Raw genomic sequence first — 18,502 nt, 5'->3', positions numbered from 1 at the left:
CAAAATGTGGAAAAGGTCAAGGGGTCTGAATAGTTTCCGAAGGCACTGTAGTATATGGTATGGAGAGAGAGATGATGGTATAAACTCTATACCTTTACATGCCCCCGCTGCTCCTAGATGGTACAACCCTGCCAGGACATGCCATATTGCTCGTTGCTCATTGGCCGAGAAGCCCAATGTTTCCATGGCAACCAGCAGCTTGGTGAAGGCCACTGATGCACGCTGCTTTTCTTCCACCTGATGGAGGGATGGAAGGAAAGGAGGGAGGAGAACACAGATGGTAGGAAGCAGGGCCTATTAGTATGTACAGTATGTGAGCAATATGGCCAAAAAACACAAAGGTTAGCAACATTTCCTGGTTACCTTGGTGGGAGGGACTATTCCAAAACAGTTGGCCTCTGGGAATTGGTGCATCTGCAGCTCCGTCCTATCAGGAGGAGACAGGAAGTCATGTAAGAGTGTGTGTGTGCGTGCGTGTGCGTGTGCGAGCGTGTGTGTACCTCATCTCTGTACTGAGTCCAGCCAGCATCTGGGAGAAGACCAGGAAGTTACTCTCTCCTTCCATCTTCTGACACACCCTCCACTTCTCTAACATCATAGTCTGGAGGAGAGGAGAGAGGAAGAAATGATCAGGCATTGAGACAATGATATTGTACATAGCAGTATAAGCAATACACTTTGATAATGGGCAACAATTTGTGTGCGTGCATGTTTGTGTTTGTGTGTGCGTGCGTGCCTGTGTGTGTGCGTGCCTGTGTGTGTGCGTGCCTGTGTGTACGTGCGTGCGTGCGTGCGTGCGTGCGTGCGTGCGTGCGTGCGTGCGTGCGTGTGTGTGTGTGTGTGTGTGTGTGTGCATGTGTGTGTGTGTGCGCGTGTGTGTGTGTGTGTGCGCGTGTGTGTGTGTACCTGTAGGTGTCCGGCAGAGGCCAGTCCAGCATGGTTGAAGTCCAGAGAGAGAACCATGGCGAAGCGAGAAGAGGCATCACTGTGCTGAGAGCTCACACACCCAAACGACCTCAGGATTGTGAACACTGCCTGGATACGCTCCACTGGACACACACAGACACACACACAAACAGATGGAGAGATAACATTATACACAATGTGCTATTACCTCCAACACTCCATATACATTATACACAAATAGTTTATATCACATGACATTCCGCATGCACGCAGGAACACACAGGTACTAACCAGTGATGCTGTCTCCGGCCGTGCCAGCCTGTTTCAGGAGTGTGTGTGTGAAGGCTTGGCAGGAGGTGGTCTTGCCTGTGCCGCTGCGTCCCACCGCACACACACTCTGGTCCCTGCGGGTGCCCACCATGGAGACATAGACACGCCTGACTAGAGCGGCCAGGGCAGGGGGAGCATCCCACACACTGTCCCCACGACGGGAGCGAGGGGTCTAGGGAGAGGAGACATCAATATTCAATTATCATCTGGTTCCAATGGAACTACAGGAAATGAACGTGTGTGTGTGTGTGTGTGCTAACCTTGCCGTGTTGGTTCAGCGGAGGCCAGAAGTTGAGCAGGTTGGGTCCTGCGTGTGTGAGAGGCAGGCTGGCTTTAGCTCGACTGGTTAACGTGTGGAGTGCTCCACACTCATTCACACTCTGCAGTTCACTCAAGTCCTCACACAGGTCCAACTCAGAGGGATTCAACTGGAGAGAAAAAGAGAGGGACGAGAGAGAGAGAGAGATGTCAGAAAGGAGAGATATTGTAGAGAGAAAGACCATGTGAGAGAGGGGTTGAGAGAGAGAGATGTCAGAAAGGAGAGATATTGTGAGAGAGGGACAGAGAGAGAGGAAAAATAGAGAGAGGGTAAAGGAAAGACTGAGGAAGTCAGAGGAGAGAGAGAGACTACCTTGTGGATGTCGTGCTCCATGACATCATGCAGTGTTCCATCTGACTCCATTCTGACTCTCACTAAGCCTGCTGGGAGATCTGGGGTTCCCTCGTCTGGCTTCAGCTGAGTGGCTGGAACACAGAACCCACCAACCACAGAAAAGCTCAGTATAAACCTACCAATGGGAAGTCTCAGTACAAATCCATTAGTCACTAAAAGATGACGTATGTTTATCATTAACCATGTTTCCATGCACAGATTTTTTGGCAAGTAAGGCCACACTGTATTTTTTAAAAAGCACGAAATCTGTGATGGAAACAGGAAGTGTTGGAACAATTTCAGAAATGTCAACAGACAATTTGTTTGTTCAACTTTGTGGGATCTTTTAGTGTCTGTACAATTAATTATGAAACAAATTGCGGTTGGAAATTATTTATTGGCCAATTGTTGATTGAATAACCATCATATGGAGGTAAATTTGAAGTCACACATGGAAAGAAACACTACAAAAGTATACGGACACCCCTTCAAATTAGTGGATCTGTCTATTTCAGCCACACCCATTGCTGACAGGTGTGTAAAATCAAGCACACCACCATGTAATCTCCATAGACAAACAATGGCAGTAGAATGTCCTTATTGTCATAGGATGCCACCGTAATAAGATGCCACTATTCCAACAAGTCAGTTCGTCAAATTTCTGCCCTGCTAGAGTTGCCCCGGTCAACTGTAAGTGCTGTTATTATGAAGTGGAAATGTTTAGGAGCAACAATGGCTCAGCCGCGAAGTGGTAGGTCACACAAGCTCACAGAACGGGACCACGAGTGCAGCATAAAATCATCTGTCCACGGTTGCAACACTCACTACAGAGTTCCAAACTGCCTCTGGAAGCAACATCAGCACAAGAACTGTTCGTTGGGGGCATCATCAAATGTGTTTTCATGGCCAGGCAGCCGCACACAAGCCTAAGATCACCATGCGCAATGCCAAGCGTCGGCTGAAGTGGTGTAAAGCTCGCCGCCATTGGATTCTGGAGCAGTGGAAACACGTTCTCTGGAGTGATGAATCACGCTTCACCATCTGGCAGTCCGACAGACGAATCTGGGTTTGGTGGAAGCCAGGAAAACGCTACCTGCCCCAATGCATAGTGCCAACTGTAAAGTTTGGTGGAGGAGGAATAATGGTCTGGGGTTGTTTTTCATGGTTTGGGTTAGGATCCTTAAGTACTTTACACCACTGCTGTAACTAAGTAAAAATACTTGAAAGTACTACTTAAGTAGTTTTTTGGGGTATCTGTATTTTACTTTGCTATTTATATTTTTGACAGCTTTTATTTCACTACATTACTAAAGAAAATGTTGTACTTTTTACTCTGTACATTTTCCCTGACACCCAAAAGTACTCATAACATTTTGAATGCTTAGCAGAACAGGACAATTGTCTAATTCACACACATCCCTTGTCATCCCTACAGCATCTGATCTGGCGGACTCACTAAACACATGATTCATTTGTAAATGATGTCTGTGTGTTGGAGTGTTCCCCTGGCTATCCGTAAATAAAAAATACAAAATAAAATGCCGCAGTCTGGTTTGCTTAAATATAAGGAATTTGAAATTATTTATACTTTTGACACTTAAGTATGTTTTAGCAATTACATTTACTTTTGATACTTAAGTATATTTCACTTTTAGTTGAGTCATTTTCTATTAAGGTATCTTTACTTTTACTCAAGTATGACAATTCTGTACTTTTTCCACCACTGAGTTACAGTGAAGGGAAATCTTAATGCTACAGCATAGATAGAATGACATTCTAGACAATTCTGTACTTTTTCCACCACTGAGTTACAGTGAAGGGAAATCTTAATGCTACAGCATAGATAGAATGACATTCTAGACAATTCTGTGCTTCCAACTTTGCAGTAACAGTTTGGGGAAGGCCCTTTCCTGTTTCAGCATGACAATACCCCCGTGCACAAAGCGAGGTCCATACAGAAATGCTTTGTTGAGATCGGTGTGGAAGAACTTGACTGGCCTGCACAGAGCCCTGACCTCCATCCTATCGAACACCCTTGGGATGAATTGGAACGCCGACTGCGGGCCAGGCCTAATCGCCCAAAATCAGTCCCCGACCTCACTAATGCTCTTGTGGCTGAATGGAAGCAAGTCCCCGCAGCAATGTTCCAACATCTAGTGGAAAGCCTTCCCAGAAAAGTGGAGGCTGTTATAGCAGCAAAGGGGGATCAACTCCATGATTTTGGAATGAGATGTTCGACGTCACATACTTTTGGTCATGTAGTGCATGTTGTGTTGTCCTCCCACTACAACTTCAAAAAGCACAGTTTATTAGGCTATAGATGGAATACGTGATATGGTGAACTTCACAGGGTGGTGAAAGTGCACAGTGACAACCTTGATGCTCCTTTCCAATACATATCATGGGTCTTCATTTGTATGCTAGTGACATGATGATGATTCACTTAGCTGCCAATTAACAAATAAGAATGATCTTGCTCTTATCCATCTCAACATATAACCTGTCATATTTATCAGCAAACTGTTGTCTAGAGAACATGAGCAAAAACCAGACTGAGCAAGTTTGCCATTTATAGCAACAGTTTGTGTGAAAAACCATAGATTGAGTGGAAAATGCTATGGAAACACAGTGAATTCATGTTTTTTATTCAGTACATCATAACTTTAGCGCAAAAGTGTTTTTTAGGTGCACTACGTCATCTCGCACCGCCTTTAATCCTCAACAAGTCCGTTTTGATGGAAACAAAATCTGGTGGGAAAATGCGCATATTTTCTTAGGAAGATTTTATAATATTCGTATGAAAATCGGATGCAAATTGGATGGAAACCTAGGTAGTAAAAGGGATGCAGTCTTCTACAGTAAATACTGTTAACACTACAGTAAGCATTGTAGATTTGTCCTAACAGGATTTGTTGTTGTTTTTGTGGAGAGAGATGAAGTCTTAGTGGGTTTCCTGGTTGTGGCTCTAGTCTGTATTCTCAGTATTACTCCCACAGCACAGCTACACAGGGATTACCAGGCAGGGTTTATGTACCAGGGGCTTAAACTTTGATATGCATCCCTAATCTTTGATCACCAGTGTGAGTGTGTGTGTGTATCAGTATATGCGTGTGTGTGCATATGTGGATATATGAAAAACTAATAGGATTAATGCTGAGTGGCTAGATATTCTACAGTAAACTACAGTAGAGTACATCAAAATACTGCTATAGTACATCAAATACTATTGGTATAGTACATCAGTATATAGTATACAGTATGTCAGGATACTAGTAGCTGTCAAAATGTCTCCCGCAGTATGAAGGGTTGGATACAGGAGGACAGTGGTAAAGCAAGGTACTATTAATACACAACCAATGCAACCCTATACCTCAGAACACACAGCAGTCTACCACACTGCATCACTATTACACCACATTACCACCACTTACCTAGGGAGAAGCCCTCCTTGTGGACGTACCACACAGTGCCAATCTCATACCACACATCCCTCACCTGAGAGAGAGAGAGAGAGAGAGAGAGAGAGAGAGAGAGAGAGAGAGAGAGAGAGAGAGAGAGAGAGAGAGAGAGAGAGAGAGAGAGAGAGAGAGAGAGAGAGAGAGAGAGAGAGAGAGAGAGGAGAAAGAAAGTGAGAGATGCAAAATCCTATGTGTGTTCTACGGCATGCAGTGTGTGTGTGTCCTGTGAGTAAGTCGAGGTTCCAGTGTATGTCTGTCAATGCGCATGTGTGTGTCTGTGTGCATGTCTGTGTGTGTCTGTCAGTGCGCATGTGTATGTGTATGTCTAACAGGCCTGCTACATTGTTTTCAATGTAACCAGGGAGTAAGCAGCACCGCTCTGCGAGAGGCTTGACGTGTTCCTTTTGCGACGCCCCAGTGGCGCAAATATGTGTGTGTGAGTGTGAGTGAGAGAGAGAGAGAGAGAGAGAGAGAGAGAGACCAGAGAGAGAGACCAGAGAGAGAGACCAGAGAGAGAGACCAGAGAGAGAGACCAGAGAGAGAGACCAGAGAGAGAGACCAGAGAGAGAGACCAGAGAGAGAGACCAGAGAGAGAGAGAGAGTGTGGTATGCACAGTAGATATCCTATGATAGGTCCACGTGACATCATACCTCTTTCCTCTTGTGTTGTGTTAAGATGGTGTCTGCTTGTTGCCCCTCAGGTTCCAGTCTCTCTTCTATCTCTCCCTCTTTCTGCTTCTCTTTCTTTCCTTCCATCTTTGGCTTCTTGGCATCATTTGTCACCTTCTCTTTCCCTGACTTCACTTCCTGCCCCTGCAGCTCTGATGTAACTTCTTGTTTTTGCTTCAGCTGCTCTGTCGTCATTTCCTGTTTCTGTGGCTCTGAGGTCACTTCCTTTTTGGCTGTGTCCCCCAAGGGTGGGCTCTTGATTTCGGGGGAAATTATTTGCCGGGGCGAGGAGGTCTTGAGATCTGATTGGTTGGAGTGGCGGCCTCGCTCTCCATTGACCAAATGCTCATTTCGTAGGGCCATCTCAGCTTCCAGGACTGGTGGAGTCTGGTCTGGGAGGAGGAACTGCTGCACCAGGTTGTCACTCAGTTTACTGGGCTGGAAAGACACAAGATGGACGCCACCACGGTAAGTAAAAACACAAAGCACACTCCTGCCTTTACTTCACCATTGGCTGACTTGCTATCGACCCTCTGAAGAAACAGGTTATTCCTTTCCAATTGTCTCTCTCACGTTCTAACTCCACCCTTCCCTCCATCCCTTTCTATCTTCTCCTCTTTAATCTGTTCCCCTCCTTCCCTCACTCTCTCCATCCCCCTCCTTCAATTCCACTCTCTTTCACCCCTTCATCTCTCTCTCTTACCGCCTTCTCTTCTTTGACCTCAGGTTCTTTTTGTTTGGTCTCCTTCTCTGTCTCTCTGACCAGCTGTTTGAGGAAGCCTCCCGGTAGGGCTGACAGAGGAGGCGGAGGAGAGGTGGGCTCTTCCTTCTTCTCCTTTATCTGTAGAGTGGAATGGAGGAATGGAGAGGGTTAGACTGATATGACAGATACAGGCCTTGTTCAAATACAAATGTACACATTCATCCTTTCATCCTTGTAGAAAAGGGGATGTATTTTCACAGTATGTATTTCAACCTATATTTGACAGTTAATGTAATTTGAACAGGGCCACAGACCAATGCTTCCATGCAGAGTCAGATATACTGTTAGAAATAGATGCAATGCAGTCTACGCTCAGCACAGGCTCAACAGCTATATACTGTGATAGCAGGATTTCACACACACACACACACACACACACACACACACACACACACACACACACACACACACACACACACACACACACACACACACACACACACACACACACACACACACACACACACACACACACACACTTGCTAGTGTGGAACAGCAAATATCATCTACTTTGAGGACAGGCAGATCAGTTGAGTTCACAGAGTTCCCTCTTGGCCACAAACAGGTGTGAATTACTGACACAGATTACATCAACGGTGTGTAACTACTTAACAACTAGTGACTGACTAGTTCATTACTGGTCTATCAATACCACCAGAGGTAATGGTCAGATTAGATTTAACCTGTTGTTACTGTGGAGACAGGAGGACAGAAAGGTCAGTAAGACAACTCTCCTCTCTCTCCTGTCCTCTGCTCAGAAGTGGTCTAAATATGTTACTGGTCCATAATGCTAACATATAGAGACATAAGAATGACATTGGGATTGGTAATAGAGGAGTGAATTAAATTATTAATTGAGTGAGTGAGTGAGTGAGTGAGTGAGTGAGTGAGTGAGTGAGTGAGTGAGTGAGTGAGTAGGAAGGAAGGAAGGTGTGTGATGCTCTGGTTACTGTATGTACACACAGGAGTGGTTGTATTTGCAGATGGGAGATGCAAAGCAGGGTGTGGGACATACGGTAGCCCACACATAGAACAACAAATCCAGAACACACAGGCTGATAATTCTAGACTACAAACATCTTCAACATGACTCATTAGAACACACAACTAGAACACAATCAGAGTGAAGACCATTCCAGACTATTCTAGGACACAAATGCCTCATGCCACATCATCTCTGCACCTCCCTTCTGCTCCCAGAGCTTTAAGCGTGAGGAAAGCGCCATGGCAACGGCTGCTGGGGAAGGAGTCAGGGGTGAGGGGTCAAACAGTCAGAGGTCAGCGTGATGTGATGTCAGAGTGGGGGTGGGACAACACATAAACGGTGACACTGTGAACCTGGGATGGAGAGAAACAGGAATGAGAGAAAGAGGGATGGAGAGAGGGAAAAAATAGAGATGGAGAAAGATAGGCAGAGAAGAAAGAGGGATGGAGAGAGGGAAAAAATAGAGATGGAGAAAGATAGGCAGAGAAGAAAGAGGGAAATACACTCTTCAATTTTATTTTTATACTGTACCTACAACCTAATATGGTTCTTTGGCTGTCCCCATAGCAGAACCATTTGCAGAACCCTTTTTGTTTCCAGGTAGAAACCTTTTAGTTCCAGGTAGAACCCTTATCGGTTCCATGTAGAACCTTTTCCACAGCGGGTTCTACCTGGACCCAATAAGGGTTCTCCTATGCAGACAGCCAAAAAACCCTTTTAGAACCCTTTTTTATACGAGTATAGGGATGGAGAGAAACAGGCAAAGCGAAGACAGAGGGAAGATGGAGAGAGAAAGAGATGGAGATGGATAAAGTATACATTGAAAGATACACTTTATATACAAAAGTATGTGGACACCCCTTCAAATTAGTGGATTCGGCTATTTCAGCCACACCTGTTACTTACAAGTGTATACAATCGAGCACACAGCCATGCAATCGCCAAACATTGGCAGTAGAATGGCCTTACTGAAGACCTCAGTGACTTTCAACGTGGCACCCTCATTGGATGCCACATTTCCAACAAGTCAGTTCGTGAAATTTCTGCCCAGCTATAGCTGCCCTCGGTCAATTGTAAGTGCTGTTATTGTGAAGTGGAAATGTCTCTCCTCGGTTGCAACACTCACTACCGAGTTCCAAACTGCCTCTGGAAGTAACGTCAGCACAAAAACTGTTCACCATCTGGCAGTCCGACGGACGAATCTGGGTTTGGCGCATGCCAAGAGAACTCTACCTGCCCCAATGCATAGTGTCAACTGTAAAGTTTGGTGGAGGAGGAATAATGGTCTGGGGCTGTTTTTCATGGTTCGGGCTAGGCACCTTAGTTCCAGTGAAGGGAAATCTTAACGCTACAGAATACAATGACATTCTAGACGATTCTGTGCTTCCAACTTTGTGGCAACAGTTTGGGGAAGGCCCTTTCCTGTTTTAGCATGACAATGCCCCTGTGCACAAAGTGAGGTCCATACAGAAATGGATTGTTGAGATCGGTGTGGAAGAACTTGACTGGCCTGCACAGAGCCATGAACCCTCAACCCCATCAAACACCTTTGGGATGAATTGGAACACCGACGGTGAGCCAGGCCTAATCGCCCAACAGCATTGCCCGACATCACTAATGCTGTTGTGGCTGAATGGAAGCTAATCCCTGCATCAATGTTCCAACATCAAGTGGAAAACCTTCCCAGAAGAGTGGAGGCTGTTATAGCAGCAAAAGGGGGACCAACTCCATATTAATGCCCATTATTTCAGAATGAGATGTTTGATGAGCAGGTGTCCATATACTTTTGGTCATGTAGTGTATGTTGAGCGGTGTTTCTCAAACAGTAAGTTCAGAGTCACGTGTTATGGTGCACCATGTTTTCTGATGACATGTAGTAACCACTGCTGACAACACATGATGAAACACCTCACGATGTGGTGGAATACATGACAGGTGGCAGATCACTCAACACCAGCCACACACAAATCAGCTGTCTCTCAGAAATATCAGTTGTTCTAGTGAAGTCATAAGCACTCAAGCACTCTCACATATCTAGACAACTGCACAACTTCTCAGAAACTACTGTTTCTTCCGTCACCAACACACTCGCCACCTGGGTCTCGTGTACAGGTCTCCTTTCCTCTGGTTTCAGCCTGACTCAGCTGTCCGATCCATTGGACTTCTCAGACACATACACCCCTACACCCCTGACCTCTACTCCCCTGACCTCTACTCCCCTGACCCCTACACCCCTGACCCCTACACCCCTGACCCCTACTCCCCTGACCCCTACGACCCCTACACCCCTGACCCCTACACCCCTACACCCCTGACCCCTACACCCCTGACCTCTACTCCCCTGACCCCTACACCCCTGACCCCTACACCCCTGACCTCTACTCCCCTGACCTCTACTCCCCTGACCCCTACACCCCTGACCTCTACACCCCTAACCCCTACACCTCTGACCCCTACACCCCTGACCCCTACACCCCTGACCTCTACACCCCTGACCTCTACTCCCCTGACCCCTACACCCCTGACCTCTACACCCCTGACCTCTACTCCCCTGACCCCTACTCCCCTAACCCCTACACCCCTGACCTCTACTCCCCTGGGCCCAGATTCGCAAAATCTTCTTTCTAAGAAATGTATTCTTAACTGCCTATTTTTCCTTAACTATAGACTTAAGAATAATGTTAAGCAAAGGTCCTACTCCTCAAAAAGGTTCTTGGAAATTGTATTGCACTTCTTATGCTTCTCCATAATTAAGCAAAAAGTTGAAAAGAAATGTGATTATTGAAAATTTTTGGAAATGTCCTTAATTCCAAGATAGCTTAACCCTCGTCTTAAACTCAGGGTAGTGAGAGAATACGCTCATGAAAGCAATTGAACATGTTTTATTCACTCACAAACTTCATTTGAAAGTTTCAGTATTGATTGTTTTAAACCCAATAACATGTTTAGAACACTAATCTCAGTAGGGAATATGCTAACATGATTGCCTTTGCTAGCTAGATAGCTAAAAAGGTTGCCTAGCAACAACCATTTTAAGAACATTTTTTTAAAGTTATTTGAAAAGTTTGTAATAAAATCATTAAATCTAAAGAGATTTTTGAGGAATTACAATTAAGAACTATCTTATCTTCTTGCTTTTTTTCTTCTTAGGAAGCTTCTTAAGAAGTGTTTTGTGAATCTGGGCCCTGGCCCTTACAGACACACCCACTACCTCCCGCTCTTTCCGGAGCACCAGCAGTTGTGAATGAATGAATGGATGAATGGATGAATGGATGAACGAACGAACGAACGAACGGACGGACGGACGGACGGACGGACGGACGGACGGACGGACGGACGGACGGACGGACGGACAGACAGACAGACAGACAGACAGACAGACAGACAGACAGACAGACAGACCTGTAGAGGATATCAGTTGGGTGAAGAAAAGGCTTTAAGATTTTATGAAAATATTGGGTATTGCAAGTACAGTATATCCAAGGTCAGAAAGACTGTGGCTGGTTGGTTTAGGAGTATGACACACAGACAGGCAGACAGACCTGTTGTGGACAGTCTCTGATCAACACAACACCAATGAAACCTACGTCAACTCATCTCTGAGGGTGATGATGTCGGTTAGTATGACATCCAGAACGCCATCTTAATAGATATTTTTACTTCAGTGTTCACCTGTTGATTCACCACAACACATTTCTGGATGATATGTAAGCAACCGTTTTAACTGTGTCAGATCTGTTCAGCCATGATGCTGTGTCCATGGCATGTTCCCGCGAACAGTGGCTCAATTCCGCCGGTTTCAAAACTTTTATCTCCCACCTGAAGCGACTCCAATTTTCTTGTGATCCACCAAATCAATAGTGACAACCCTGTCAACTTGATAGAACATAACTTAACCCATCCTATATGGGGAACTGTTATATTCTGTCTTTGACAGCAGTCACACTTTCAGGCAACTACTGTACACCAGGCCCTCTACCTTGTCCTCTCCTCTACTCCTCCACCCTACCCCTCTCCTCTACCCCTCCACCCTGTCGTCTCCTCTACTCCTCCACCCTACCCCTCTCCTCTACCCCTCTACCCTGTCGTCTCCTCTACTCCTCCACCCTACCCCTCTCCTCTACCCCTCTACCCTGTCGTCTCCTCTACTCCTCCACCCTACCCCTCTCCCCCTCTACCCTGTCGTCTCCTCTACCCCTCTACCTTGTCCTCTCCTCTACTCCTCCACCCTATCCCTCTCCTCTACCCCTCCACCCTGTCGTCTCCTCTACTCCTCCACCCTACCCCTCTCCTCTACCCCTCTACCCTGTCGTCTCCTCTACCCCTCTACCTTGTCCTCTCCTCTACCCCTCCACCCTACCCCTCTCCTCTACCCCTCTACCTTGTCCTCTCCTCTACTCTTCCACCCTACCCCTCTCCTCTACCCCTCTACCCTGTCGTCTCCTCTACCCCTCCACCCTACCCTGTCGTCTCCTCTACCCCTCTACCTTGTCCTCTCCTCTACCCCTCTACCCTGTCCTCTCCTCTACCCCTCCACCCTACCCCTCTGCTCTACCCCTCTACCTTGTCCTCTCCTCTACCCCTCCACCCTGTCCTCTCCTCTACCCCTCCACCCTGTCCTCTCCTCTACCCCTCTCCTCTACCCCTCTACCCCTCCACCCTGTCCTCTCCTCTACCCTTCTACCTTGTCCTTTCCTCTACCCTGTCCTCTCCTCTACCTCGACCCTGTCCTCTCCTCTACCCCTCTACCCTACCCTGCCCTCTCCTCTACCCTACCCTCTCCACTTTCCACTACCCCTCCTCTCTACACTCTCTTTCTCCTACCTCTCTCCCCTACCCTCTTTCCCCTACCCCCTCTCCCCTACCCCTGTCCTCTCTCTCTACCCTACCCAGCCCTTCTTTGTCTCTTTTGCCCCATCCTCTCTCTCCTTTCCCTTAACCTGCTCTCCCCTATCTGTCCCTCAGTCCAAAGATCCACCCAGGGCTCCGGGTGGATCTTTGGAAGTAATGAGAACAAAGTAATGAGAACAAACTCTGTCTCTGTCTTACATTCTCTGACATTTCACACAAATACACACTAAACTCAAAGTTCACCTACCTTATGATGGCTAATACTCAACGCAGGAACTCCAAATGTACTGCTTTATAATCCTAATCTTGTGAGGCCAAAGAGAGAGGCTCACTGTCCCACTGTCAAACAGAAACACACACCGACACACACAGTCAGACAAGCCGAATGGGGCTCCCAGCAATGCAGTCAGAAATAGAGTGACACAGACAGCCATCTCTCTCTCTCTCACACACACACACACACACACACACACACACACACACACACACACACACACACACACACACACACACACAGTTCTATTATTATGACACACACACAGATAAGGGAGGCAGCTGGCTTGCCACCAGATTGAGCTATAAATATAGTGGGACTGGGTGAGGTGGTAGGGGATACTACCCTGTTAGGAGAACTGGATTTTACCAAATGACAGGGGAGAGAGGGGACAGAGAAAGAAAGAGAGGAAGAGTGAGAGGTGAGAGAGAATACAGTTGGGGCAAAGCATTGGTTAAAAGATGATGCTGTAGCAAACTAAGGCATCCTGCATCTTCATTTGTCTAAGGTTTAGACTTTAGGTCTAAACAACCCAACAGATAAATGGCAAATAGAAACTGAGGCGAGAGAGTGGAAAGCTGGAATGAATGTATTGGCTATTGGGATTTGGACATAAGAGTGATGGATTGCTGTTGATGTTGTTAGACTGAAACAAACACACACACAAACTCTAAGCCCAAAGCCCATTCCTTAGCAACTGCTAGAAAAAGCCATGTATCTCTGAATTGGGTTACGTTAATCCTTACCCTTTTCCAAACCTTAATCTAATTCTCCTAACCTGCTACGTTACTTCTCCTAGCCTGCTGCGTAAATTGACCTAACCTGATGCAGAAAGTCAATTCTGGCCAATTCTGACATAAACTGTATCCCATCTAGTCAAAACCGTTCTAACCTGACTGACAGCTACAGCTGAGAGAGGAAGAGCCTCATAAAGCAAGACAGGGAATTGGATTAAGATGGCCGAGTTCACCAGGGAGGAGTGAAAGTAATTGCATTCGTTTTATAAGCAGGCTGCCTCCAGGGATGAGTTGGGTGCCTCGTTCAAAGCCGATGGCACAGAATAAAGTGACATATGTCAAGCACGTGGAGTAATGATTTATAATTCTGAATTTTCACATGCATACAGTGCATTCGGAAAGTATTCAGACCCCTTCACTTTTTCCACATTTTGTTACATTACAGCCTTCTTCTAAAATGGATTGAATATATTTTTTTACCAATCAATGTCTATATAAGGTCCCACAGTCGACAATGCATGTTAGAGCAAAACAAAGCCATGAAGTCGAAGGAATTGTCCGTATAACTCAGAGACAGGATTGTATCGAGGCACAGATCTGGGGAAGGGTCCACAAGAGCACAGTGGCCTCCCTCGTTGTTAAATGGAAGCACCAAGACTCTTCCTAGAGCTGACTGCCCGGCCAAACTGAGTAATCAGGGGAGAAGGGCCTTGCTCAGGGAGGTGACCAAGAACCCGATTGTCACTCTGACGGAGCTCCAGAGTTCCTCTGTAGAGATGGGAGTACCTTCCAGAAGGACAACCATCTCTGCAGCACTCCACCAATCAGGCCTTTATAGTAGAGTGGCCAGACGGAATCCACTCCTCAGTAAAAGGCACATGACAGCCCACTTGGAGTTTGCAAAAAGGCCCCTAAAGGACTCTCAGACCATGAGAAACAAGATTCTCTGGTCTGATGAAACCAAGATTGAACTCTTTGGCCTGAATGCAAAGCGTCACATCTGGAGGAAACCTGGCACCATTCCTACAGTGAAGCATGGTGGTGGCAGCATCATGCTGTGGGGATGTTTTTCAGCAGTAGGGACTAAGAGACTAGTCAGGACCGAGGGAAAGATTAATGGAGCAAAGTACAGAGAGATCCTTGATGAAAACCTGCTCCAGAGCGCTTAGGACCTGACTGGGGCAAAGGTTCACCTTCCAACAGGACAACAACCCTAAGCACACAGCCAAGACAACGCAGAAGTGGCTTGGGGACAAGTCTCTGAATGTCCTTGAGTGGCCCAGCCAGATCCTGGACTTAAACCTGATCGAACATCTCTGGAGAGACCTAATAGATGTGCAACGATGCTCCCCATCCAACCTGACAGATTTTGAGAGGATCTGCAGAGAAGAATGTGAGAAACTCCCCAAATACAGGTGTGCGAAGCTTGTAGCGTCATACCCAAGAAGACTCGAGGCTGTAATTGCTGCCAAAGGTGCTTCAACAAAGTACTGAGTAAAGGGTCTGAATACCAATGTAAATGTGATATTTAAATTTGCTCAAATTTCCACAAACATGTTTTCGCTTTGTCATTATGGGGTATTGTGTGTAGATTGGTGAGAAAAAATAACAATTTAATCAATTTTAGAATAAGGCTGTAGCATAACAAAATATGGGAAAAGTGAAAGGGTCTGAATACTTTTTAAATGTACTGTTAGTGTTTGTTTGCTTTGATAAAATCCCCATATGTCCTTCATCTGCTTTCCCAATGAAAACTAGTTTGAAAATGTGAACATATTTTTTATGGAAGACATGTTGTATGTTCCTGAATGATGTACCATGATGTACTGTTCCATCTGAGATGGGTGCTACTCCCTCGCTGGTTTTGCCTGGTCACATCACGTTCCATATCCCGGTGCACACTGTTTCAGCCAAACTGAACTTCAGGGTGAGGAGCTAGGGGAAGTTAAGAGAGGAGTGAGGGGGACAGAAGAGGTGGGGACAGGGGAGGAAAAAGGACTGGAAGCACTGACCTATCCCAAGAATCCACCAGCTCCCTCTTGGGCACAGTGTGCAAAACAGGGTTCAGGAGGGCACATCAAGTATTATGGTATCAATAGTTCAGTCTGGTACTTCTCCAAGTTTTTACATTAAATGTGTTATAAAACAGGGGTACATTTATTCATAATTATTCAGTAGCTGAATGTTATTGAAAAATTGTCAGATTGCTTGAACATGAACACATTAAAAGAGCTACACCACATGACACCTGCTCGTCAAACGGCTCACTTCAAAATCATGGGCATTAATATGGAGTTGGTCCCCCTTTGCTGCTATAACAGCCTTCACTCTTCTGGGAAGGCTTTCCACTAGATGTTGGAACATTGCTGTAGGGACTTGCTTCCATTCAGCCACAACAGCATTAGTGAGATTGGGCACTGATGTTGGGCGATTAGGCCTGGCCCGCAGTAGGTGTTTCAATTGATCCCAAAGGTGTTTGATGGGGTTGAGGTCAGGGCTCTATGCAGGCCAGTCAATTTCTTCCACACCGATATCAACAAACCATTTCTGCATGGACCTTGCTTTGTGCACGTGGGCATTGTCATGCTGAAACAGGAATGGACCTTCCTCAAACTGTTGCCACAAAGTTGGAAGCACAGAATCATCTAGAATGGTGAAGCGTGATTCATCACTACAGAGAACGCGTTTCCACTGCTTCAGGGTCCAATGGTGGCGCGCTTTGCACCACTCTAGCCGACGCTTAGCATTGTGATCTTAGGCTTGATCATGGAAACCCATTTCAATAAGTTATTGTGCTGACGTTGCATCCAGAGGCAGTTTGGAACTCTGTAGTGAGTGTTGCAAACGAGGACAGACGATTCTTACGCGCTCGATGGTCCCATTATATGAGCTTGTGTGGCCTACCTCTTCGCGGCTGAGCCATTGTTGGTCCTGGACGTTTCCACTTCACAATAATAGCACTTCACCAGGGCAGCTCTAGCAGGGCAGACATTTGACAAACTGACTTTTTGGGAAGGTGGCATCCTTAGACAGTGCCACGTTGAAAGTCACTCTTCAGTATGGCAATTCTACTGCCAATGTCTGTCTATGGAGATTGCATGGCTGTATGCACGATTTTATACAGCGGTCAGCAACAGGTGAGGCTGAAATAGCCCAATCCACTAATTTGAAAGGGTGTTCACATACTTGTGTATATTAAGTGTATATGTAATATTCATGCATTGTAATTTAAGAAAATGTCTTTAATATATCTACAGTAATATTGGAAAGAAACAAATTGAGCCCACACAAAATTGCATTCTAATGGTGCAGCCTTCTTATTGGTCAACATAATCTTGTCAATTCAACAACGAACTAGTCAATTTCACAAGAGATTTGGTGGCCACAGGCAATTTAACAACAAGAGAGGGTCCGTTGTTGAATTCTTACACATAATACCTTTAACTCATAGCAATTCTTAACTTGCCCTTGATATCGTTATATAATACAGTTGAAGTCGGAAGTTTACATACACATAGGTTGGAGTCATTAAAACTTGTTTTTCACCCACTCCACAAATTTCTTGTTAACAAACTATAGTTTTGGCAAGTCGGTTAGGACATTTACTTTGTGCATGACACAATTAATTTTCCAACAATTGTTTACATATTATTTCATTTATAATTCACTGTATCACAATTCCAGTGGGTCAGCAGTTTACATTCACTAAGTTGACTGTGCCTTTAAACAGCTTGGAAAATTCCAGAAAATGATGTTATGCTATAGAAGCTTCTGATAGGCTAATTTACATAATTTGAGTCAATTAGAGGTGTACCTGTGGATGTATTTCAAGGCCTACCTTCAAACTCAGTGCCTCTTTGCTTGACATCATGGGAAAATCAAAAGAAATCAGCCAAGACCACAGAAAAAAATTACCTGAATGGTCGCTCAGCAAAGAAGAAGCCACTGCTCCAAAACCACCATAAAAAAGCAAGACTACGGTTTGCAACTGCACATGGGGACAAAGATCATACTTTTTGGAGAAATGTCCACAGGTCTAATGAAACAAAAATAGAACTGTTTGGCCATAATGACCATTGTTATGTTTGGAGGAAAAACGGGAAGGCTTGCAAGCCAAAGAACACCATCCCAACCGTGAAGCACGGGGGTGGCAGCATTATGTTGTGGGGGGTGCTTTGCTGCAGGAGGGACTGGTGCACTTCACAAAATAGATGGCATCATGAGGATGGAAAATTATGAGGATATTTCGAAGCAACATCTCAAGACATCAGTCAGGAAGTTAAAGCTTGGTCGCAAATTGGTCTTCCAAATGGTCAATGACCCCAAGCATACTTCCAAAGTTGTGGCAAAATGGCTTAAGGACAATAAAGTCAAGGTATTGGAGTGGCCATCACAAAGCCCTGACCTCAATCCCATAGAAAATTTGTGGGCAGAACTGAAAAAGCGTGTGCGAGCAAGGAGGCCTACAAACCTGACTCCGTTACACCAGCTCTGTCAGGTGTAATCGGCCAAAATTCACCCAACTTATTGTGGGAAGCTTGTGGAAGGCTACCCGAAACATTTGACCCAAGATAAACAATTTAAAGGCAATGCTACCAAATACTAATTGAGTGTATGTAAACTTCTGACCCACTGGGAATGTGATGAAAGGAATAAAAGCTGAAATAAATCACTCCACTATTATTCTGACATTTCACATTCTTAAAATAAAGTGGTGATCCTAACTGACCTAAAACAGGGAATTTTTACTAGGATTAAATGTCAAGAATTGTGAAAAACGGAGTTTAAATGTATTTGGCTAAGGTGTATGTAAACTTCCAACTTCAACTGTATGTAGTGTACTGTAGTGGCTCAACAAATCACACTTTAGACAAAGC

The 18,502-nt window shown here is 45.4% G+C and overlaps 1 protein-coding gene across 1 annotated transcript in view; it reads right to left on the bottom strand.

Annotated features, from left to right (window-relative positions):
* The window catches only part of LOC129819140 (unconventional myosin-XVIIIb-like), a 48,257-nt gene extending 41,213 nt beyond the window's left edge, over positions 1 to 7,044 (bottom strand). Inside the window, exons 1-11 of the mRNA XM_055875701.1 lie at positions 7,033 to 7,044; positions 6,719 to 6,856; positions 5,998 to 6,453; positions 5,320 to 5,383; positions 1,868 to 1,980; positions 1,497 to 1,664; positions 1,198 to 1,408; positions 907 to 1,049; positions 501 to 601; positions 364 to 427; positions 93 to 237 (exon numbers count right to left, since the gene is read on the bottom strand). Coding sequence (XP_055731676.1) covers positions 93 to 237; positions 364 to 427; positions 501 to 601; positions 907 to 1,049; positions 1,198 to 1,408; positions 1,497 to 1,664; positions 1,868 to 1,980; positions 5,320 to 5,383; positions 5,998 to 6,453; positions 6,719 to 6,856; positions 7,033 to 7,044 — 1,615 coding nt within the window. The remainder of the gene's footprint in view (positions 1 to 92; positions 238 to 363; positions 428 to 500; positions 602 to 906; positions 1,050 to 1,197; positions 1,409 to 1,496; positions 1,665 to 1,867; positions 1,981 to 5,319; positions 5,384 to 5,997; positions 6,454 to 6,718; positions 6,857 to 7,032) is intronic.
* Positions 7,045 to 18,502: the final 11,458 nt, after the last annotated feature.

The sequence above is a fragment of the Salvelinus fontinalis genome, chromosome 21 (genome assembly GCF_029448725.1).
Source record: "Salvelinus fontinalis isolate EN_2023a chromosome 21, ASM2944872v1, whole genome shotgun sequence".
Lineage (NCBI taxonomy): Eukaryota > Metazoa > Chordata > Actinopteri > Salmoniformes > Salmonidae > Salvelinus > Salvelinus fontinalis.
This window is presented reverse-complemented; position numbering and strand designations above follow the sequence as displayed.